At 40.6% G+C, this 23,885-nt stretch overlaps 1 protein-coding gene across 13 annotated transcripts in view; it reads left to right on the plus strand.

The window, feature by feature from the left end:
* The window catches only part of FGGY (FGGY carbohydrate kinase domain containing), a 259,987-nt gene that overhangs the window by 169,541 nt on the left and 66,561 nt on the right, over window positions 1-23,885 (plus strand). For 11 of the 13 annotated variants that reach the window (XM_032117383.1, XM_032117385.1, XM_032117374.1 and 8 more), the window contains 3 exons: window positions 6,038-6,153; window positions 18,962-19,090; window positions 23,023-23,126. In XM_032117383.1, the coding sequence (XP_031973274.1) occupies window positions 6,038-6,153; window positions 18,962-19,090; window positions 23,023-23,126 (349 nt within the window). Of the gene's footprint in view, window positions 1-6,037; window positions 6,154-16,232; window positions 16,332-18,961; window positions 19,091-23,022; window positions 23,127-23,885 lie in introns of those variants that run through there. The other 2 variants (XM_032117386.1, XM_032117380.1) reach the window with 2 other exon arrangements.

Genomic DNA, 23,885 nt, shown 5'->3' on the forward strand with positions numbered 1-23,885 from the left:
GTGCAACTGGAATGTGTCTGCTACTTGTCCCAAACAGGCTTCCCCACCTGTCTTCTTTTTGGCCTGTTGAATGTTTTGTTGGAAGAAGAAAACCCTTTTCAGGCAAGAGTCAAATTGCACGGCTTGCTGAGACAATGGGTTTGGGCAGGCAGGAATTTCATAGACTTTGGGTCAAAGGCAATAATCACAATAATGTGTTGTAAATGTTAGGAACTTGGGATTTGCATGGCTGGGTGGCTGGAACAGCCCCTGTCAGGTTTTGCTGTGTGTACCTGCAATTAAGGAGCTGTTGAAGAGGAAAGGAAGGGGGAGTGCAGGCGGCTGGTGTGAACTAAGGCACACCCAGGCACTCTCACCCTGAACTTTCCAACCAACCTGCCCCAGAGATGGGCTGAGGAACTGAGGGACAGCAGGGGCAGCTCTTCCTACACCACCCTGAGCCCAACCCACTGCCCTGGTTCCTTTCAGCAAATGCTCAACAGGGGCAGCATCTCATACACTTCATATATTTCAAGACTGAATGATCAGATGTCACTTTTTTTCTCCTCTTTCTTGAGAAGTATTCCCTTAGGACAAATTTTCCCTATTTCCCCCTAGCAGCCAAATACACCAAGCAGGCAGAGGCATTTTTCCTAAATGCCAGTGGTGGATGTGGATCCAACAATCTGGTTCTGTTTCAAAGGCCATGGATTAATGGATATGGCATTACCATAACAGAGCAGAGAATAATTACATGTTTCCTATTGCTCTGTGATAACCTCCACTGTATTTTAGGCTCTTGCAGCTCCCATGCCCAGTTCTGTTCTTGGATGCTGGGAGTATGTGTGCTGGGTATTAAATTTTTTTTGCCTGGAACATTTTTGCACAAACCGCAGCCAGATCTGTGACTGCGCTAGAGCTGTAAATTGCTCCGTTTTGTGAAAAGCCTTGAGACTGTGGGGTGCATAATTTGGGAGGACATTGGCAGCCTGGTGCAGATGTCAATATGTGGAGTGTGGAGACATTCACTTGAGCAGAATCTACGCCCCCATTTACAATTTGAATTCAAAATCTGTTTTAAATTTAAAGTTTGCACAACAAAAGAAAAAGCATTTGATGTTGGGACAGTCACACTCCATTGTTTCAGGTCTCCTTCTTGCGTTCACAACGTCATAAAACTTTCTTAGCTTTTGATTCTTTGTAGCTTTAAATAAATCTGCCCAACAGACCGCAGAGAGTTACTTTATCCTACTGCACGCTATTCCTTTTGGGATCTAACTGTACCCTTTCCTTGCTTCTGTAGCATTTAGCTTTGGCACAGCCCTCGGCAGGTGCACCTGGCTTCAGTTCAGTGATCCAGTGATTGAACTGCTACACTGTTAATGATGACTACAAATTAATTAAGTTCATGAGTTTAGGTTAATTTCTGAGCAGTTGGGATGAATGAAGCAGATCCTTTTGCTTTGGAATTGAGAACAAAGCTGCCATTCACCTCAGGATGCCCCAGCCAGTGGTTCTCTGCCTTTCAGGCTGGTGACTGACTCATTTTCCAGGCTAACTAATCTTGTACCAACCCTCTGGAATGGAAGGCCATGTAGAAATGCCTTATGAGGTCACTTTTCAGGAAAAAATGTTTCTTTTAGTAACTTTTAGCTGATAGGACTTACCTATCAACCTATACTCAAAATAGGGATGACTTCCACAAGACAGCTGCAGTTAAGGAGTAACCTCCAGGAGTATTTTCATAGCAGATGTTCTCCCAGGCAGGGCAGGATCTCTGCAGAACTGGGAATCATGCCCATGCTTGCTTTATCCCTTTTGGAGTGTGGGAGATGTGCCAACAAAGAAAGGGCCAAAGTGTGAAGCTCTGGTGATTCTTAAATAGTTGTGGAGAAGTTTTTTGGGACTTCTATATTTTAGCTACATTTTTCTGCAGATAACTTTGAGCGTGCAGTAATTCCCATTTTCAATGAATGTATCTGATTTCCTTCTCTCCAAGAAGTACAACAGAGTGAGAGAATATACTCAGAATGGGTGGATAATGTGGGAAGAGCCATGGAGAAGCAAACTTTGATCACCTGAGTGATCACAAGTCCAGTTGCCCCAGATCCTTTTGCAGGTTAGTTGCTTCCAGTCGGCATTTTGGGAATTACAAGTGCATGTTCACAGATTCTCTGTGTTTTTAAGACTGAGATTCTGGTCATGAAGGACTTCAGCACATCGATTCAGTCTTTAGCAAGAAACTTGTAAGAAACTCTAAGCATAATCATTTTCCTGTTGAAAATCTGGTTTAAATAAAATAAAGATTTTCCATGCATGACGGTTGGGGTTTTTTTTCAGTAGGAATATTCTAAGCATAACGTGTTGTTCTGAACAGAGAAAGGAAATCTTTCATTTCATTGTGCTGGGAATATGCTTGAGGAAAAGAGTCTCCAAACTCATGGCATTTCAGACTGGCTAAACAGGGCTCATGCTGCTGAGGGGTTCCATGCTGTGGCTCCTCAAATCCTGTGGTGGGTTAGGCAGTTGGGAGAGGACTGTTGCCTCTGGGATTGCCTGTTCTCTGCACCTCTGAACCCAGCTGATCCTGGGAGTAAAGTAAGAGGAACATTTGCTTCGACCCTTCCAGTTAATCCAGCTTCAGCTAGCACAAGTCTGGTGTTTATGGCCAAATAATTGAAGCAACGCTGCCAAATAGGGAGAATGAAATATTCCACAGCAGATATCAGTACTGTTTCTGTTTAATATTTGCCCTTCATCTCCTCAAACTTAGGAGTTCTGTGAAATATAAAATTTTCTCATAGTTGAGGCTTTCTTCATAGGTATAAAGATTTGGTTCCTCAGGTGGTTCTTCGGCATAGTGTCTTTCTGGATAGAGTTTTCCTGAGTTAAGAGTTGTGCTATCCCTTTTTCACCGTGATTCTCTGGAGGAGAATTTCTGAGTGATTTCGTATAATTTAGTATATATTAAAAAAACCCACAAAAACCCCATAATATATGTAATATACATCTATACCATTGGCTTCAGCAGTGACAAGCCATGAATGAACTGCTCTTTCTACATGTGCATAGAGCTCCCTAGGACATACAAAGTGAGCACCTCATCAGGTAAGGGGGCAGGGGTCTGAGTTCAACCCATCCAGGTGCTTTTGAAGCATGTGGTGATGTTAATCCATCATGGCCATCACAAAGAAATCCTTTCCTCTTGAACTGTTATCTAGGAGAGCAGAATGCCTTTCTGCAGTGTAACACTTCTTCTTTGGTATTAAGGTGTTGTATAAAGCCATATTGTTCCATTAAACACCTACTTTTTGAGTGGCAGCAAGTGTGGAAGGAGGAGATTGAATCCCAGAGAAGTGTAAATGCTCAGACTATGTTTAAAAGAAGCATTTTAAGTTTCTTGCTGTGGCCATGAAAATCAAAACCTGCCAACATGATGATTTAGTGTTTTAGCTCAGATCTAAGGTTGGTTTTCATACCAGAACCTTCCCCTTAGAAGATCTGCCAGTCAATTCATTTGGGAAGAGTTGTCCTTCCCAGCTCCTTTTCCATACTGTGTTAAAAATTCAACCAAAACTCCTCTGTTTATCCTTGTTCTGTAAGCACTTTGCATTTATAAACTTACAGGGTCTGTTCAGTGCAGCCAGATCCTCTGATCTGCTGGAATTCTGTGGATTGGCAGGGGCGGGTGTGTCCCCATCCACAGTGATTCCCTGGGCCTGTGTGTGTGCTCTGGTGTTCCACAGAGGGAGCTGTGTGGGACAACAGGCCGCTGTTTCAAACATGTTCTTTGGAGCATTTTTCAGGGTGTGGTATTAGTTCAGAGCTTCAGTCTAATTAGAAAAAGACATATTTGGTTCTGATGATAATTTGTTATGATTTGGTGTTTCCCATATTTGGGAAAACTTGATGCATTATTGTTTCTCTCTTTATGTCTAAATTTTTCCTAAAGTGATGAAATGCTTTTTATTTCAAATACCCCGTCTTTATTTTTCCTTTTAATGACAGTTTTGAACTGATTTAGGGAAAATGTTTATTTTTTCCCAGTATTTTCTTCAGCCTAGAATTTATTTATTCACCCAGTTTTTGTCAAAGGTCCTAATTAGATTTCTGTGTCTGGCTTTTAAATCCTTGGAAATTGGAATTTATTCTATCAACATTGTCCTTGCTGTAGTTACAGGTCATGTGCTCTTCCTGTTTTCAAACCAGACACTGAGTTGTGATTGTGTGATCTAGTCTTAAACTATTAAGAAGAAAAAAAAATGGGGATGGGGATGTCAGAACTGTTTTAAGAGTAGTCCTGAAACGATCTCTTAATTTATTTACTGTTTTTATTTAGAAGGATATAAATAGTTAACTAATGTTTTTCCCCAAAATATGTAATGTTAATTGTTCTCTTGTAGCAAAGAGCAACCAACACACCTTTACAGCCAGTGGGATGTGACTGACCATCACCTGTCCTCTGGCTGTAAAAATGTGGTCACTCCGGTAGAACAGGATGGAAGGAAACGTAAAGCATTTAAAATACACATTTCTGTCCCAGATGAGAAGGTGGAAGTTCAGAGAGTCCATGTAATCATCCCATCTTCTGCTCAGTGTCACATAAGCGAATGTTGTTTCTTGTTATAAACCCCCAAAACATGGAATACGAGTCCCAGATAGTTTTCCAGGTCTGTGGAAAGGCTCTTCCTGTTCCTGTTTGCCTTTACTCTGTTTGCAGTATCAGTGTCTATAAGCTCTAACTTTGATTTGGCAGATAGGAAATAAAAATAGCTTCTCTTTTTCTGTTCCAAGCCAGGTTTGATGGGGCTCGGAGCAACCTGGGCTAATGGAAGGTGTCCCTGCCCATGGTAGGGGGTTGGAACAAGATGAGCTTTAAGGCCCCTTCCAGCCCATCCCATTCTGTGATTCATATTTCAGTCCCTGGGTAGTTGACTTGGAGGAAAGGGAAGATTTCCTTTTACTCCAAAAAATAATTTTTGTAGAGAGAAATTTTATTTGGTTTTTACTTATGCAAAACTGCAAGAAAAAGTCAAATGCTTCAGTAAAATTGAGTTTGCTTTGAAGATACACGTTCAAATTGTACCATCCTAATAAAGAGAATATGTCTGTGTAAGCTCACCTTGGCTAAACATGAGTCACAAGTAAGCTGTCTTGTAAAACATCAAAGAAAATCCACCTCTGAGCAGGGTTCCTCTTTGAGAACAGTTAGGATGTTGTGTTTCCCTGAGATGCATCTGAGCTGTCTTGCACTTGCTGGCACTGAGGTGTTCCCAGGACTACGCAGAGCTGCAGTTTGCAGTGGTATTTAGCATTCTTAATACCTTGTAGCTGACTGACTTTTCAAGCACAGTTTAATACTGATCTTTTGAGGTGATTCTTAGTGTTCAGACAGAAAACAGTCTATGTAATACTAAATCATCAGGAACACAGTTCGTATTTTGGGGAGGAATGAGGTTGGGGATGTTGATAAAAACCATTGTGTGTGTTAGGACAGACTTTCCTGCAAGTGCTCTTGTCCTCTGTGTATGTTCTGCTCCTGCCTGTGCCCTGTGGTGCTGTCCTGGCACAGCAGAGTTTAACATCAGCTTCTCTGGAATGAGACTTGTGCATGTGACCCCATCATCCAGATCTCCTGGAAATTGTAATTCAGTTGTAACAGAAGTAGTAATACAACGTTTTCCTAAGGACAAACTGTGTGCAAAGCAGCCATTTAGCCTGGAAAGGCAGCACTCTGAGCTGCCTGCTCGAGAGCTGTTGTGTTCCTGCCCTCCTCTCCCCCAGGCACATGCACAGCCTGTTATTTGACTGATTTATGCAGTGAAGTGGCCAGACCAGGAGTTGTTTCAGCAGAGAAGAATCTTAAACACAAGGTCCTTTTAAGGTCCTCAAGACGTGCACTCCAAACAGTAACCAGATTTTTTTTAATGTGAGCATTCTGCTGGAGTTTTTGACCAGTGGAGAGGAGATCCTTTTGCAGGAGCTTGTTTCTAGTCACAGGTTTAAACCCAAATGTGTTCGTTTGCCTGACTCTGTGCCTATATTGTCTCTTTTCTAGGTCCCTCTGTACAGTAGTGTGCAAGTGGACATACACGTCAGATAGAGGTTGGGATGACAGTTTCTGGAAAATGATTGGTTTGGAAGATTTGGTGAAGGATAAGTATGAAAAAATAGGTATATCAGGGTGGGTTTTAATATACATATATATTCATATTAGTAAAAAGCTTTATGTGTATATATAAAAGATATAAATATATATCTAGAGAGAAATGGGGCTTGGAGCAACCTGGTCTAGTGAAAGGTGTCCCTGCCCATGCCAGGGGGTTGGAATGAGATGAGTTTTAAGGTCCCTCCCAACCCAACCCATTCTCTGATTCTATGAATAAAAGATACATACATATAAAAAGATATTTTGCTGTATTATTGTGAATGTCAGCAGCTTCAAATAGGTTGCTGAGATGGCTGGATGCCCATAGGGAACAGACTTCCTAAGTGCATCCTTTACTCTGCATTATTGTGAGAAACTGTGTTTAAATTTTTCATCTCCTACCCTTCAGAAAGGCCTGGAAGGCCTTTCTGTACTGCTCAGTCTCAACAAGAAAGGAGTAAAAAGGAGCCCCAGCAACTGATGACATGAAGGACACACTCAATATGGGTATATTGGATGGCAGGCTACAAAAAAAAGCTACAATATAGTAATTTATAGCTGTTACTGATAGCATGATTTGTGACCTGTACCAATCTCCCTTACAGTCATTTTCAAAAAAAGTGCTACTTCTGCTTGTTGTTCTCTTATACTTTTTTTTTCACTTTCAGAGCCCAAGTTTAATTAGAATAGTAGCCTTTCTAATAGCAGTTCCTACAGCAGATATTCATTAAAAGTCCATAACATTAATATACCAGAAAATTTCCAGGATAACTTTATTAGACTTTCCCTGTTAAGTTAATGGACTTTTAATGGATGTCCTAAGCAGACATGTCATTAATGAGAATATTACCAGACATGAATTAAAATATGCTCATTCATCAAAGTTAATTATCTGAAATTTCCTTTGATTTTTTTTTTTTTAATGTCAAGCACTTTGAACAAGTTTGTACAGCAGTTTAAATGCAGCAACATGAAATGGAAATGGTGGAGGAAGAACTGTAGTGAAAAGAAATGTAATGAAATTTATAAACTTTTTTGATCATCACATAATCTGCTATCAGTCATTTTTGGGTTATCAGAAAATAGTTCTTGAAAGCTTCCTTGAATAGACTTCAGCTTTTCCCCTGCAAATGAAACTGCTTATGCAGAGGTACAAAACCTACCAGGAGAATGAGGCTTTCAGCTTCCTGAGGTTTTGGGTTGAATACAGTTCTTACAACATCTGTCACATGTGGCTTTTAGCAAATCTTCAACAAGTTAAAATAAGACTTGCAATAAATACATGTTTTTACCAGAAAATTGAACATCTTGCCAGCTGGTGGTCTCGTGGAAGGGTATTTTAAAAATAAATTATTTATGAAGTGTAAGCTAAGGCTTGAATACAATATTTATGCAATGCACTTCAAGGACAGTGCAAAGCAATTTGCCATTTTAAGTAACAACATGCATGTTTTAAATGATAAAGTAGCCATTAATAAAAGGGGCCTTTTGTTGTGATGGGAGCCTCATAACACTGGCCTATATATCGTTTAACATTCATTAAGAGAGAGATCATCAATTCCCAGTATCAGGCTTCCATGTTTGTTAAAACACAACATTTACAAAGTAAATCAGTAAGTTATCTTCTGCTGATATGTTTCTTGCAAGGCAAAAGTGTTTCTGTGAGTTACTGGTGAAAGTGTCTAGTCCATGGAAAACTGTGTTCGTTTGTTTTTTGGTTTTTTTTAAGAAATGAACCATAGAATCCCTGGGTAGGTCTTGGCTGGAGTTGGACAAGCACAGTCTGACCTCCAAAACTGCACCAAACCGTAGGCCAGAACTTGTAACTTGTGCTCACCTTGAGAAATCCTTTGGATTTAGACTCTGGGGCTCATTCCCTCAGGTGAATCCAAAGCATAAGACAATTTCTATTTGCATAATAATGCTGAAACCTGGCCGCAGGGAGAATATGAGCTTATTTCCCTGACCACTTGTCTAACCTTGCCTTTTTTAAAAAGGAAGGTGTTGCTTTTGTTATATTTAGCAGTGTGATAACATCACAAAAAGCAGAAGAGTGTCCTTCATTCCTGTGTCTGTGCAGAGGGAGTGAGGAGCTCGCTGCACCAATGTGGAACCCAGATAGCCCCCACTCCATTCCTTTGAGTTTCTCTCCTGCCCTGCACCTCTTGGAGTCTCTTGGAAGGGTGTAGCTTCAGAAGGAGACAAAACAAAGCACTTCACCCTGCCCAGGAACTGCTCCGTGGTGTTATGTCCCGGGAAAGTGCTTTGCTTTCTGCCACCCTGAATCTTACCAGTGTCCCTGAACATGGGGAAATGGGAATGGGAAAAATGTTCCAATGAGAGTTGGGGGATTTGCTTGTTTTAATGAGCATTCAGTGTTGCTGGACTCAGGAGGAGCACTCTGCATCAGCTCAGCTTTCCTCTAATTAATCAGGATAGTGTAGATCCACCTACCAGGAAGGTGATATTCAGCCACTAAGCAAACTGCAGCCGGAATGGTCTTGGTTAGTGGGAGATTCCTTCCTACACATCTCATGGTGTCAGCATCAGTGGCAAGGCACAATCCCTGCCAGGAGCCCAAAAACACCACAGGATCACACCTTGCACCAACTCAGCTCAAGCTGTATTTACAACATTGCTTCAGGGTGCTGCCCACAGGGGAACAGCCTCAGCTGCTGACAGTGCATCCTGTTATCCCAAGGGAAGGACCTCCCTGGACAGTGTGTGCTTCCAGGAGGAGCATCAGAGCCTGTCACAGCTGACAGGGAAGGATGGGAAGCAGGGCGCTGAGATGCCCTGCAGATTAAGGAGCTCGAACTTGTCAGATAACCCAGGTAGGAGGAGGTTGAAGGGAGGTTGTACATGCTCAAAACCTCCTCCTGAAATGAAAACAAAACCAAAAACCTGACAGGGCTGAAGTAATTCTGGTGGAATTTCCTCTTCTGTTCTCAAGCTTCTCTAAGTCCATGTCTGGCTGCTCAAGGTTTGTTTAGCTCAAAGACAAGGATGTATTTTAGTACCGGCACGTTCCCCTTGTAAAGAGAGATAATGGCCTTTTTCTCATGTATCTCTCCTAAAAGATTAGCTCTGAATCATCATTTCTTTTAACCAAAGCAAAATGGCACAAGATAAAATTAGCAAAATTTTCTTACTGTAACAAAAGTAAATACAAAGTTTACCAGTTCAAAATATGCAGAAAAGCTATGTTTGTTTTGTTTTACTTTTTTTTGTCAATCTCTACCGAAATCATTATTGTTTCCAATCAGAGGGAACCATAAAGGAATAGTTACAAATAGATTTGATTGTTTGTTTGTTTGGAAGTAGTTTTAACTTTCATGCCACTGGAAATACTTACGGAAATTACCTGAGAACAACTTCTTTAATGTACATATTTCTTTATTCTGGTAAATACGCTTTTAGGCATCACTTTTAAAACTTCTTGCCCTTTAAAAATACATTTACTGTAATCAGAGTGCTGTGGTTCCAGGGAGTACACTCCTCTTGGTTTCAGTTTAACTTAACATATGACCTTGTTGATAAGGGAGACCCTCACATCTGACCTTTAGGATCTTCCACAAACCTTTCCCACATCAGGCCGTGGGTTCACATCTGAAAACTCCCAGGCCTTTGACATTTTCTGTTTCTCAGAGCAGACTAACCTTTCAGGGAATCCACATAACAAGTTGTTTGTGGTCCCTTCTGTACATCGTGAATTTACTGATCAGGCTTGTGAAGGTAAAGAGTCTTATCTGGAGATACTGAAAAATTTATTGATCCATTAATTTGCTCACCAAGAGAGTGGAAGATGACTCGTATTCAAACCACTGGGAAAGTATTGTGTGCTACAGGCATTAGCATTTATCTGCTGTGGTAAAAGCACATCTCTTTGTGGTATTATAAAACCTACAAAGACATTAACAATTCCGTTAAAATTTCATGTACTATGGACCTCGTAGGGTACTGGAGTGTGTATTCCATTTGGAGGAAAACGCCTGATAAATTTCCACCACAGCTTTCTACTTCAGGGCCTACTTAAGGGACCAAATAATGATTTTTTTATTGAATGGTAATATTTCATACCAGGTCTTTTTTGGGTTGAAGATGGTGGCTTTGTGTGAGAGAGCTTCAGAATAGGTTTTACTGATCTTACAGGTTTTGTAGCTTTTGTAAAGGGCAGTTTTTCTCCTTCTTTCATTTGTGCTGGAGCAGCAAACTGCTGTTAATGTAGTAGCTGTAGTTTTGCTTAATTTGCTTTAGTGTATGACTGGCAGAATTCTTTCCTGTGTGATTTTGGTTTTGGGGGTGATGGTGGCTTAAGGAAGAACAGCCTTTGCTCCTTGTACATCTCTTTACTTAAATCCCACTCTTGGACCTTTTCCCACTCATTCTTCTTAGCCACCTTCTAAAAGAATGCTTCCCATTTTCCACAGATTGCCCCTATCCTCCTCCAGTAAAATTTCTTCTTATTTTTAATTTTTTTCTTTTTTAATTTTGGTACTGTGTTTTGAGTTATGAAGGGTTTCATTTGACTCTAACGTGCATTTCTGCTTAGCAGTCTTTACTCCCCTCATCAGTTCACCAGTGCCACCCTCTCTGTTCCAACACTCTGCCTGTGCTTTAGTGTACAGCCCCAGCACTTTGCAACCCCATTTTTAACTCCTTAATTCCACGACTTTGGGGACTGCAGGCTTGATGTTTTCCTGGACCTGGGCACTTGCATATGCCAGTTTGGAATGTCCTGAAAAGAGGGATCTGTATAATTGAAGACTGGATGTTCTTTTCTACTGCTCTTTCATTTAAATATTTATAAATAAATTGATAATACAGAAAACATGTTATTCATATGAATAGTTACATTCTTGCATGTGCCACTGAATCCTTCCATATACAAAGCTAATAAAGGCATTGAATATCTATCTCCCTTTTTACACTTTAAATAGAGTCTCCTTTGGTTCTCTATTTTGTCAGTAGTTAGCTCTAATACTTGGATGTTCTCTTTATTTATATTTAGGCTGAAAATGGGAGATTCAGGTGGGAGAATATGGTCAATATTAACTTAATGCTACAGCAGCTGTGAAGGGAATGGTCAATCCATTCATTCTGCCAGTTTTCCCTGTCTCTTCCAAGGCCTTTGATGCCAGATGCTCTGGAGCATGTGAGGGATTTCCTTGAAGGCTGAGAGAAAGGGATGATGATTTTCATTTTTTTTTCAGGTCAGCTTGTAGCTGCCAGTTCTTCATAAAGCTGGATTGCAGCAACAAGCTTTAAACACTGTACTTTGCAAGTGGTAGAGGATAATAAGTAAAGGGATTCTCTGAAGTATGGGATGCCTTTATCTGTCTTTCCCTGATCTTTTGCTATCCCCAATAAATTATAACACATTGCAATTTGAAACGAATTTAAAAGGATGAATCAGAGGATATTTACACTTATATGCTGTCAAAATCCATGGAATTAACAAGTGGATAGTGTTCCAAATATGCTAACATTTTTCTGGCTTCCTGTCATTTCAGTCTGTCCAAGAGCTGTAGTAACTGCAAAGGAGCTGAACCTGGCACAGTGCAAAGAGGTTTTCGGGTGTCTCCTTCCTGAGAGCTCAAGGCATTATTTCAGAATACATGATTCAGTAGGAAGAAGTTGGGCTTTTCCTCAGAAAAGCTCCACGCTCCTGTGATTTCTGTTTCATTTTATACTTTTTCCATCTTGAGATCACTGAATCACACAAATCATTGGGATTAGAAGTGCCATCTTGAAATGACCAGAGCAGGGTCACCTACAGAAGGTTGTTCAGGGCTGTGTCCAGTTGAGTTTTAGGTATTTCCAAAGGTGGAGATTCCAAAATCTGCCTGGGCCGCCTGTTCCAGTGTCTTGACCACTTTTCTCCAATCAAAACATCATTTATTTGGTTTAAATGTAATTTCCTGCATTTCAGTTTGTGCTTGTCACTGCTTGTAGTGAAGGGTCTTGCTGGCTCATCTTTACTCCCTCCCTCCCATCGCATACTGATAAACACATGGATAAAATCTGCCCCCACCACCTCCAAGCCTTCTCCTTGCTGTCTAGTCTGAGATATTCTTCCTCTTTCCAGTAACTGTTCTTCCACGGGCTGAGCTGAACTCGGGTGGCTCAGGTTTCTCCAGGATGTTTCCTGGGTGACATTTTCCATTCCTCTTCCACCAGGAAAGGAACCATCATTCACCCTGCTTATCATCAGCTTGAGTCCTGCTGGCAGGTGGTTCCTTTCCACTTCTCCTCCTCTCTGCTGCAAGAAATGAGGAGTGCTGTGTGCTGTCCCTCCACCCCTCATAGCTTAGACAACTCTTGTAAAAGTTCAAATCTCTTAAAAAATAGTAATAAAGAAATATTCCACTGTCCCCTCATGCAGTTCTTGTCTTAGACTCTGCCTGCCTGAGGGATCATATTTGCTTCTACTCTGCCAACACTGGGGACTTGTGAAATTTCTAGTATGAAAACTAAGAGCTTTTTCTTTGAATTTCTGGTTTTAAATTTCATAGAAACTTTGAGTAGACTTGGGCCTGTTGTGATTGTTCAATATTTAAATTTCTGAGATACTATCCTCCTTTCTTGTTTTTCATACTGTACTAAAAAAAGACAAGAAAAAAGAGACGTTTCTCAGAATTCTTTTGGGTCATTCCTTCTTTTTACCTGACTCTTTCTCTCACTGGTCTCAATTTGTTATTCATCTTCGTTTTTTTGGCTTCAGCCGCCTGCTGAGATAACTTTTAAAGGAATGCTGTCTGCCTTATGAATCAGGATTCACAAAATCAGTAGGACTATTTCAAACAGTTTGCTGGCTTCCTCCAAGTCAGAGGCTGTTGGACTCCTTAAAATTAATGTTTAAATAGTTTAAAGTGTATCGTAGAACCAATCTTGATTTTATAATTTCCTGTGATGGAGACCCCACTTCAGACTTAAAGGTTGTTGATTGTTAGTTGCTGTCATGTCTCAAAATTAATGAATTAATTAACGAACACACTTGATTTTTCATCTGATTTAACTTCCTACTGGCCTGCCAGACCGTAGGGATACGCTTGAACTGCACAGACTGAAATTTCCTATGATCAAGGAAAACACTGAGCTGCTTGAGGTTTTCTCCCAAAACTCTTGGGTGAGCTGTCCTACTTCTGCACCCTTGTAATTGTTTTCCTGGCTCATTTCTGAACTGTTTACAGCATCAGTATCTTCTCAGTGTGGATATTAGACCTGAATACTGTGTGAACGTGGTGGGGAATAAGCTTGGCTGGAAGATTTAAAAGCATCCTTTCAATAACTGATGAGATTAGTTTTGGTCTGTCATTTATTCCAGTTCTGAAAAAGGGGTAATTATTTCTTCAAAGAGGAGTTGTTATCATGTGAGTTGTTAAAAAACATCCTGTAAAAAAAAATCTGTTAAGTAATAATCCATGATTAATACAGCCTAAATTGCCTTTACAGTCTTAGCAATGTACTGAACCAAAGCAGAGCAACTCTGAAAGCAGAGCAATAGTCCTGCCATCTGCACTGATTTTTGTATCGAGAGAGACTTTGAGGAATATTGGGCTGTAAAGTGCCAGAAATGTCAATTATCAGCATAGTGAAATTATTGTTTGCAAGTGAAAATTTGAGCTCAGGTATCTTGAGTTTGGATGTAAATGCATTCCCTCTAATTACTTAGTAAGGCATCAAAATACTGCATTCTATATCTTTAGTAAAACATCAAATATATGTGTTTTGTACCCAGATGCAGTTCAGAGTAGTGAATCACACATGGCAGGACGTGTTCATTCTGCACTGTTTCACTGCAGTCTAGCAAAGAAAACTCAGTCAGGCCCATCATAACGTGCCTGTTGATCCAATGATGCAGAATTTCTTTTTCCTTTTGACCTTTCACCAGGAAAGCTTATAATTTATACATGGAGTAGCTCTCATTCCTTGGGACAAGCAGGCCAAGCAGTCTTTGTAGAAGTAGGCACCTATGGTTTGCTGAGCAATTTGCTGCTCAGCTTAATGAACCAGGATCTGCCTGATTTGATTTTGCCAGTATTTAGCAGCCTAAAATGTCTGCCTGGAGTATTTACACATTAGGTAGTTGAGATGTAGTTCAGCCAAAGGCTCTATGGGAGAGTGAGATGGAAAAGGCCCCAAATTAGATTTGCCTCAAGCTACTGTGGCAGCTCGTGTAGACAGAGATGAATTGTGAACTGAAGAAAGCCAAAGTGATTCTGTTCAACCATTTTCCTCACTTTTAAATAAGCTGGCGTATAATATCACAATTTGTTTTGGTTTTCCTCAATGAAAATTCTGAAGTCTTTAACTGCTGACCAGGCAGGTTATTTGGAGGTCAGAAAAAGCCCCAAATCTCACTGTTTCTAACTTCTTTTAACCACTGTGTATTCAGTCCTGAGAAAAATATTAGTATTCTAATTTTACAGTCAGCATCATTATTCTGCTTCCTTCTGATCTTAGTGCCATTTTGGCGACTCAGCTGGGGTAAAAAATGTAGAAAAATCAGCCATACACATCTCAGTTAAATGTGAGTATTGTCTGTAATTGAGAGGGATATTTGGTAATGTGTGTGAGATGGGGTTGGGACAATGTATATTATTTATTGAGATTCTTTGCATATCCCAGACTTTTGGCATTGTGAGAATTATTATAAAGCACCAAAAGTGGAGATTGTGTGCATGCTTTGTAATGAACACGGAGGGGGAAAATCCCTTATATTTCTTGTTACATTTAGATGGACAGTGCTTTTTTTTACTAAGGTCCTGTTTCCTTTGATGCCTATTCAGCACTGTTTTGTTTAATGAGATAACTTCAGTGTGTGTTCTCCATCACTTATTTAACAGGATATCTGTTTTCCATGTTGTCTTTTAAATCAGAAAGCAGTTTAATTGTTCAGTGTGGGTGGGGCTATGAAATGGGGACGGGACGTACCCTTGGGTTGTATTTCTTTCTGCGCCTGCTGGGATTTCAGCAAGGGATTGTTATATCCAAATTCAAGATTGTTTGGGTCTCAGTGAAGGGACTTCTCCTTTGGATTTTCTTCATATTTTTATGCACCTGTACAGCCAAATATACAAAGTGCAGCCCTGTTCTGCATGATAGATGAAAAGCTGTGCTGGAGTCAGCTGGGCCCCGGCTGCTCTCAGCTTTGTTGTTTGAAAAGGGGCTACATCCTAAACTACCTCGTTCTTTTAAATATTAGTGAGCCAATACCGTGAATTTGGATCACTAAAGTTGACTGAAGGTGCATTGTCTGCCTCGTGTGTTGTGTCTGGTAAATAGCTGGTTCCTGTGGGAAGCACCTAAAAAGATAGAGGGTCTTTGGTAGCACATAAATTCTTTAAACAAAGCTTGATCACAGCAAACTCTAACATCAGTCTTCGAAGAAGGATAAAAGAGGAGGAAGAGATTCAGACAGCTTTTTCCTTTTGTAAACTTGCTACTTTATAGGGGAAAAAATAGCTGGAAATAGCCTGTCTCGTCCCAAATGAAAGGTTGTGGATTAAGGTACTGCATTAGTGAAACAGCTGCACCGATGTGAAACAGAAAGTCCTCCAGCTTCAGCCATTATGGGTTTGTTTGGTTAGGTCTAATTTTGGAAGTCATTATAGCAAAGGTAAATGACTTGCACAGGAGACTACTGTAAACAAAAGACTCGATACATTTACTTTGGCAGGAGCCGCGAGGAGTCTCGGGCCTTTCACTGCCTCCTTTATGCAGCGCCTGTCCTGCTCTCACTGCCCACCTGTGTGCAGGCAGCTCTCCCTTCCCTCCCTCCCCTCTGACAGCTTCTTTCCCCCTGACAGGTCGGATTTAAGGGTGGCAGCACCTGCTGCTGAATTGCTCCTGTGTAGCTGTAGAACACCTTTATGTTTAGAGTAGCTGCCCCTGGATTTCTAAAGCTGCTGTGTTTTGCTCAAGTAAGAATCGGCTCCCTCCCGGTCTAGTACTGGAATACAATCTGTTTCAAACACTTCACCTTTATTTGTGTCTCCTTACTGGTTGCTTTTCATGTTTTTTATTTTATCATTTAATAGCTTTACACTTAGAGATTCTAAGCAGGCTGATGCTTAGCTGAGTTTTCTAGTTTTTTGATGAAGATTAAATGATAATGAGAATGGTAATTCCCTTCCCAGGTCTGTGCCCGTGTGGTTCAGTGAAGGCTCTGTCCATTCCACATTGACTTACACCTGTGTAGGTGAGGATGATGACAGAATGAGAGTGCCCATGCAGGGCCTGCTCCTTCCCTTTCACAGAGCTCCTTGGGAACATTTCCTATGGCCTGGCAGAGCTTTCCTGGATCTGTAGAGCTGGGAGGGTGAAGGAGAGGAGCAGAGTAAGAATTCTCTCCTTGTGCACTCAGGTCCTCTGTCCTGCACTCCCTGGCTGCTGGGTGACCAGGAACTCCCCTCTGCAATCCCTGCCATGGGTGACTTCTGACTGCTCCCCCTTCCCAGTTGTTGGGAAGTGCTTTCTGTCAAGGAATATTTGTTCAGGCGCGTTTTGACTTCTGAAACATATGGGGCAGACTACTGTTAATTATTTTGTTTAAAATACAAGATGATTATGCTGCTTCTCCAAATGACAAGAGGCCCATCCCTGCACGTCCTCACACACTTTCTGCCCTGATACTGATAAATAACCAGTACCAAAGGAATTACAGGGCCATTTCTTTGTGCTGAGAGGATTATCTTTATCTTTGAAATTGCTCCCTTAGTGCTTGTTAACTAGAAATACAGTAATTGAGAAGCTGGTAGGAAAAGATTTTGTCTGATAGTAGCCCTGATCTCTAAAATGGAGTATAACTACATAATAATTGCACACTAAAGTGTTTGACTGGTATGACAGATGTAAACTAGCCAACCATGGAATGGCATGCCTGGAAAGAGGTTTTATTTCAGATTAATTTCGTCTCATGCTGTATATGCACCATGTTTGTGCTTTCAGGTCAGGCAATTGATTCTGAAGAAAAAGATGTGGGTTTAGCTGCATGGACTCTTTTGAACTTCCTTCCACCTGCAGGGTTTTTGAGTGTCAGGAGAAGCAGACAGCTTGGGTGTTTTTCTCCAATGTCTTCAAAACCCAGAAATGTAATGCAAAAATCTCTTAAAGAGAAACATCTTGCACTCCAGCTTATGGGGGAAAAATGCAAAAGATACATCTCTTGAAAGAGCCAGCACAATGTTTTGACTTTACAATAAGTCACTAATAAAATACAGAAAAAATAAAATACAGTTTTTTTTTTTCCTGTGAGGAGGCGATTTAATGTCATCACATCCTTCTGTATAAAGCTTAGTGGTGAGGTTTGGTTACTCTGCCCCCAATACTGAAGATAAACCCAATGTCAAGTGCAGAAGTTTTGGCTACACAGACTTGTTTTAAATTTCCAGTGTGAGGTTCAGCCAGGAATTTCAGGGGCAGTGATGTGTGGCTGTCAATAGAACAGAAGCTCTTGGAGAAATGAACACTGGGATGTTGTGTGTGCTGATCCCAAGATGCTCCATACACTGCATCCATCAGAAAGTGGGCAGAAGGAGACCGTAACTTCTAAAAATGAAGAACCAACATAATTAGCAGCAAAGATGTAAGTGATATCTAAATTGAAGACCTGTGAATTTAATATCATAACCTTCATTTCATCAAACAGTAAGGTTGTATGACTGCATTTTTAGAAGTTTATGCTCATGGACATTAGTGTATTCCTGATTTTTATGATATGCTATTCTTCTTAATTAATGTCTATTGTGGAGGATGTTTTATGTCCTTTCTAAATGTCAGAACATGCTTTAGGTGTAACATTCTCAATAAAATTGACTGTGAAAATAGTCTTGTTTTATTTTAAAAAGGAGTTTTGCCAACTCTGCCCAGATGTAGTGAATTTAGTAAACACTCCAGGTAGGTACTAAAAACCCTGGCACTGGCAGGGAGGTCTGTGGGAGCTCCCACTGAGCTTTCACTGCCTCTCACCCCCAAACCTTTGGATAAATGTGGAAGTGTGTGCTGTCCCAGGAGCTGTTGGTCTCACTGCTTCAGCTGTGAGAGGCTGAGAGGAGGCTCTCAGGGGTGTCCCTGAATTCTGGTACTTGAAAGAATCTAGATTTGTTTTTCTAAGCTCACACAAAACTGGGTGTGTGTTATGGCAGGACCTGCCCCTGGGCTCCCTGTGATGGGGCAGGGAGGGAAGGGTTGTGTTCTTGTCTTCTTCATGCTGCACAAGGCCAGAGAAGGCTCAGAATGGGATTCTTTAAGTCTGTGAGAAAATACAACTGCAACAGGAGGAATTTTCTGTTTAAGCCAGTTTCTTTTTCAGAGTTTCTGTTGCTATAGCCACTTTATTCCGAGTAGAACTGCTGGAAAGGATGGAAATGGAAAAAAAACCTGGCCAGTTCCTTGTTCACTCCTTGTGCAACAGGTGCAGTGTTCATTTGTGAGCACGGACTGAGCTGAATCTCCTTCCATGCCCAGAGAATGCCTGCAGGCAGCACCTTCCACGAGAACCTGGGATTTCTGTGTTTCATATTTCCTGGAAGGATGCCAAGCAGAATTTAATTGCTTGTGGTGAAATCTTTCTCTGTGGCTAGATAGGACATTGAATGCTTTTGAACTTCTAAATTGCCATGGGACGGCCTGATTTGGCACGGTTGTGTTTAATCTGCAGACAGATAATGAAAGATACTTCATCACACAGAGTTCTTTGATGCACTTCTTTGTTATATAGATACCAGGCTTAACTGGAGGGAGAGGAAGGGAGCTCCTGCAATAACACACACGTTTGTTTTTCTGTTTAGTAAATTTGACAGCTGTTTGCTTTGTCTTGTGTCTGCCCAGGAAACCACGTCTTGTCTCCTGGAGAGGCTGTTGGGAAAGGTCTAACGCCAGAAGCTGCGAAAGATCTCGGTCTCCCCGAAGGGATTGCAGTGGCAGCATCTCTCATTGATGCCCATGCTGGAGGACTAGGTACTCACTCATGTATTTACCATTCTTGGAGACAGGAATTGCTGAATTAATTTTAAAAAGTCGTTTTTCTCAGAGCTGGTTTTTATCCAGCCATTTGTTCTGATGCTATTCTTAAAAAAACCCCCAAAATCATCACAATAACTGCTAATACCCCAATCTGTTTCTAGAAAGGGGATATATCACTGTTACATGTATTTTCAGCTGGATTTGCAAATTGTTAATTTCTGCTAGTTCCACTTTTGACCAAAACACCATGGTGTTGGAATGCCAACATGCTGAGAGTTTGCATCTTCTGTTGCTCAAAACTTCGGGGATAGGCAAGAAAAATTTAAGAAACCCCAGCATTCTGGGGGAGAGGTCTCATGTTTGAGGCTTGTTCATATTTAGGCTTCGTATTCATTTTAGAAGTGATTCATGATCCAAAGCTTTAAGGCCTGGTGCTTTGACTTTTTTTCAGCACAATATTCTGATGTTCAGCCCTGGTTCATCTTTCTCAAAATACATTTGATGAGGCTCAGCAAGTTCATTTTCTTACTATGCTGTTTGGCCTTATCTAAATACAGTCAATAACAAAGATTCAGTGTAACTTTTTCAGCAGGAAATTGAGGGTTTTTTAGTTTGCTGGTTTAGAAAACAGTCTTACCTCAGGAAGTTTCTGCGTTATTGAAACAGTACTCTTTAATGGAAATCTATTGCTCATCAGAGGATTTTTTTCTAGATCTAACTGAAATATGATGAGCTGCTAAACGACCAGTTTAGTTTCAAATGTTTTGGGCTGTTTTAAATTGCATTTGTCCTTCTAGAAACTGTGGCCTGGAACTTTTTAAATGTTTAAATGCCTTTACTTTGCTTCTGATAAGGTTAAGTAATCATGGAGATTGCTTTTCTTGCTACCTGGGAAGGATTAGATGTAGATCTGTCTGCAAAAAGGAAGACTGAGCTTCAGTGTCGTATTTGTAGGTGTGTTGTGACTGACTTAAAAATATGTGTCAGTTAGTATCCTGATTGCATAAAAATGTGCTTAAAACTGTGTGCCCTGGCAATTCTGTGTTCTTGGAAAAGTATATAGTAATAATCTGACCCGAAAGAATGAACTTGCTGCAAAACTGGGTTGTCACAGAGCATGTGAAAGTGGCAGTGGAGGGTCTTTGTTTAACTGGCATCATTATGTGATACTGGATCCAGAGCACAAAAAGTTTGTCCATTAAGTTTCATGTGCTAAAATCAATCAGTTGAATTTCAAGAAGAACAGAGAGTAACTGTCTGTTCCTTGATACAGGCTTCTGTAAAGAAGCTCTGACATTAGAAATACTCAGTTACTGGCATCCCTCAGAGAAGGGCTTCAGTGGATAGAGACAGTCTGCTAATCCGAAAATGTTTTCCCAGATGGCACCACAAACACCAGCAGACTCCTGAAATGATTGCCAGGAGGAGAAAAACAACATTCAGGTTGTTGTTAGAGAGAAGGGCAGTCAGGAAGGCAGTGGGAGAACCTGCATGGTAATCACACCATAGCTCAGTGCAGTCTGGGACAAGAGGAGGATTTACAGTGAAACTCATCCTTCTTGAATCTGGGAAGGGTAATAAATGTGTGGAAATGATGTGGAAACTTAGTAGAAAGGACAGTGAAAATGAAAAGATTTTGATAGTAAAAGTGATAGCAGGAGCAAAAGGAGAGTTGAAGAGTGCAAATATATGTAAAGAAAATATCCTGCAGGCTAAACAGGAATGACATGGTGGACATCTTGTTTTCAGTGTTAGTAACTTTTGATGCAGTTCAGATCTGCTTTTGGCTGGATGTGAAGTGGGTTTGGCTGGGCAGGTTCCTGAAGTTTATGAAGGCTTCAAAGTTTTGAGTACAATAAGGTAGAGATAAAGAATTATTTAGTGTATATGTTTGAGGAGGTCGTGTGTGACTCCTGGATCACTCTATCTGATTCCTCTTATGGAAAAGTGAAGATCTAAGAGCCAAGATGTCTTACATTTTGACCTACTGTACCAATTTCAAAGAGTGTACAGATAAAACTCTGAGTATGGGAGGCCAGGCTTGTGGGACTGGCCTCATAAAAATACTGTTTACATTGCACCTTTTCAAAAGGCATCAGCATTGTTTCAACAAAAGTAGATGATTTATGGTGCAGTGTTTAAAATACCGTGGCACTGTGGAAGAGATCCAGAAGTACACATTGCTAAGCACTGCCTGCATTCCTAAAAATCTCTCCTCTATTCTGTGTGGTGCACAGACTTCTTGTTCCCAGTCTCTGATTTTGAGTCTGCCTCAGACAATGAAAAATTCCACCTAAGCTAAAGGTGAAAGTTACTTATAACAACAATTATATAACTTCTAGCTGATATTCCAGACTTTTTTGTTGTCTGACTTTAATTAGTCACAGAGGAAGACTCTAACAATTCTAAACACTGGTGAAACCACTGACTAAAATTCCAAAAAGGGCCATAATTCCTGTTATGCAAAACGCATATTTTCTTAGCAATTAGAAAGATCTTTTCAGTTTTATATTGTTTATGAAAATACATTTGCAACATATGCTGACTATTTAGTTTAATAGATTTCTTCCCTCTCAAGTATGAACAGTATTTTTAACTCAAGAAATTCTAATACAGTGTTGCTTAGTACAGGAATTTGCCTTGTAGACAACCCTATCCAAAATTCTTAATATGCACTCATCATGTTGGAGCAGTGAAAAATAAAGCATGAGTTGAAGCCTTACTTTTAGCTTTTTGTTGTTCCTAACTCTCTTTATGGCAGCTGTGCTACTTCATAGTTACAAGTCAGTTTGGTTAAAGGGACATGAGGATGGATTTTTTAAGAGTTTAAAATTTTAACCCCTAATTTTCTGATTATTTAGATGACTCCCAACCGTGGTAACACCAGGATAACCACGATGATCTCAGTAAGACAAACCCCAGCAGACTGATTTGATAACAGAATGTTGCAGTGGTGGCCTAAACAAGAGGGTGTTAATGAAATGTAGGATATGAACCAGCCCTAATACTTGGCATCTTTCACTGTGTCCAGCAAATGTTTTCCTGATCCTTCTACAGGGAGGACAAAGGGGGGTTTTTTAGCAGGATTGACAAACTGGTCTCCAGATTGAGCTTTGCAGATGCAAATGCACAGTCTGGTCACCAGTTTGCCAGCTGAAAAGCCATGTTTAAGAAAACAAAAGACCAATATAAAAATGTTACTAGTTGGCTGCTGCATTTTGCTGGGTGCAGCACAATGTGATGCCAGGATGCAGCATGGGAGAGGAGGAGGAGAAGGTGGATTCCCTCTGTAGCTTCTCCTGAAGTGAATCAAGCAGGATGGGATGTGTTCTGAGGCTTTCCCTGGCACTTCCTGGGTGTATTTTCTGCTGCAGGCTGGGTGTTGCTGACTTTGTGCTGCATCCTGTGCTATCCTGCACACAGAGCCAAGCTCAGTTCCTCAAAGAGGAGGGATAATCTGCCTTTAGATGGTCCCGACATGGACACAACAGCAGCAGCAGTGAAGACAACAAAGCTGGCAGCCTTCCAGTCTCCTGCCAAGTTACCCCTTTCTCCAACTCATCCCCTGACAAAACACATAAACTGTGAACAAATAAACACATCTGCAGCCTGCCACTACAGCAGAGCACTTTTATTCTGCATGTCAGTGAACTACCTAAGAGAATAAATGTCAGGTTCTAGGCAAAATAACACTTAAAAATTAAGATGATAGACATGAATGTAGAAGAAATCATCTTGGGTTCTTATATCTGGAATAAATATTTTAATCTGATGGATAAAATTATTTTCTTTGTTGACTAAGTAGACTTTCTTGATTAGTGGCAGTGGTGTGAGATACTCAGCAATTATTTGAGTGCAGGAAAGGTCTGTTTGGTGAGGGGTGGCTTGTTCTTCTTTAACAGAGAATTTTAATTTTACTTTAATAGGAGTAATTGGAGCAGATGTGAAAGGACATAACCTTCCATGTGAGAACCAGCCGATTACATCCCGAGTCGCTATGATCTGTGGAACATCTTCATGCCACATGGGGGTAGGTTGTATGTGTCATCCTAATTTGTGCAGAATTTACTAACTTATGTTTTTGAAGGGAAAATTGACCTTTGTCCTTCTCACCCACTTCTTTTTTCCCTTGAATTTTTTTCTGGTAACTCTATCTTTACCTTTGGATATTAATTATAAATTACCGTGCATTTGCTATTAAGCAAGATCTTTAATAGTAGTAGAAATCAATACTGAAAAATGACATGGAAAGTAAAATCCATGATGCCAGAGTGGCTTAAAGAGCAGCCTGAAATCTGAGCCAAAGCCTGAGCCTGAGTTATCTGTGACAAGCCTGTCACTAATGTGTTACAGAAGAGCGTCTTTGGAGAAGGAGAGCACGTTTTCAGGCACAGCCCTGCTCCCCCACCTCTTCCCTTAATCAATATAAATCCTTCTCCCTCTGCAAATTGCCATGGTGTATGGAATTATGAGACATCATGACTAAAAAGAAAGAAAACCCCCCAATAAGCAGTTTTCACTTTGCTAATTTTTCTCAGTGAATTAATACAAAAGCTTTTTCTGAGATTGCAATTAAAATTTAGTGTCTGCTTTTGAAATTTATACTGTTTTAAAATGCATGAGTCTGAGAGCATTCCATTTAGATAAGTACCCTTTTCTGCCACATTTTTTATTTAAAACTCATTTTGGTCTTAAATTTAGACTGATTAGAACTTGGATTTTTCCAAAAGGAGCAAATGGCACTGGGAGTGCTAGAGGTGTTGGAGAGGACTGACATGCTTCATGGAGA

The sequence above is a fragment of the Corvus moneduloides genome, chromosome 9 (assembly GCF_009650955.1).
Source record: "Corvus moneduloides isolate bCorMon1 chromosome 9, bCorMon1.pri, whole genome shotgun sequence".
Classification (NCBI taxonomy): domain Eukaryota; kingdom Metazoa; phylum Chordata; class Aves; order Passeriformes; family Corvidae; genus Corvus; species Corvus moneduloides.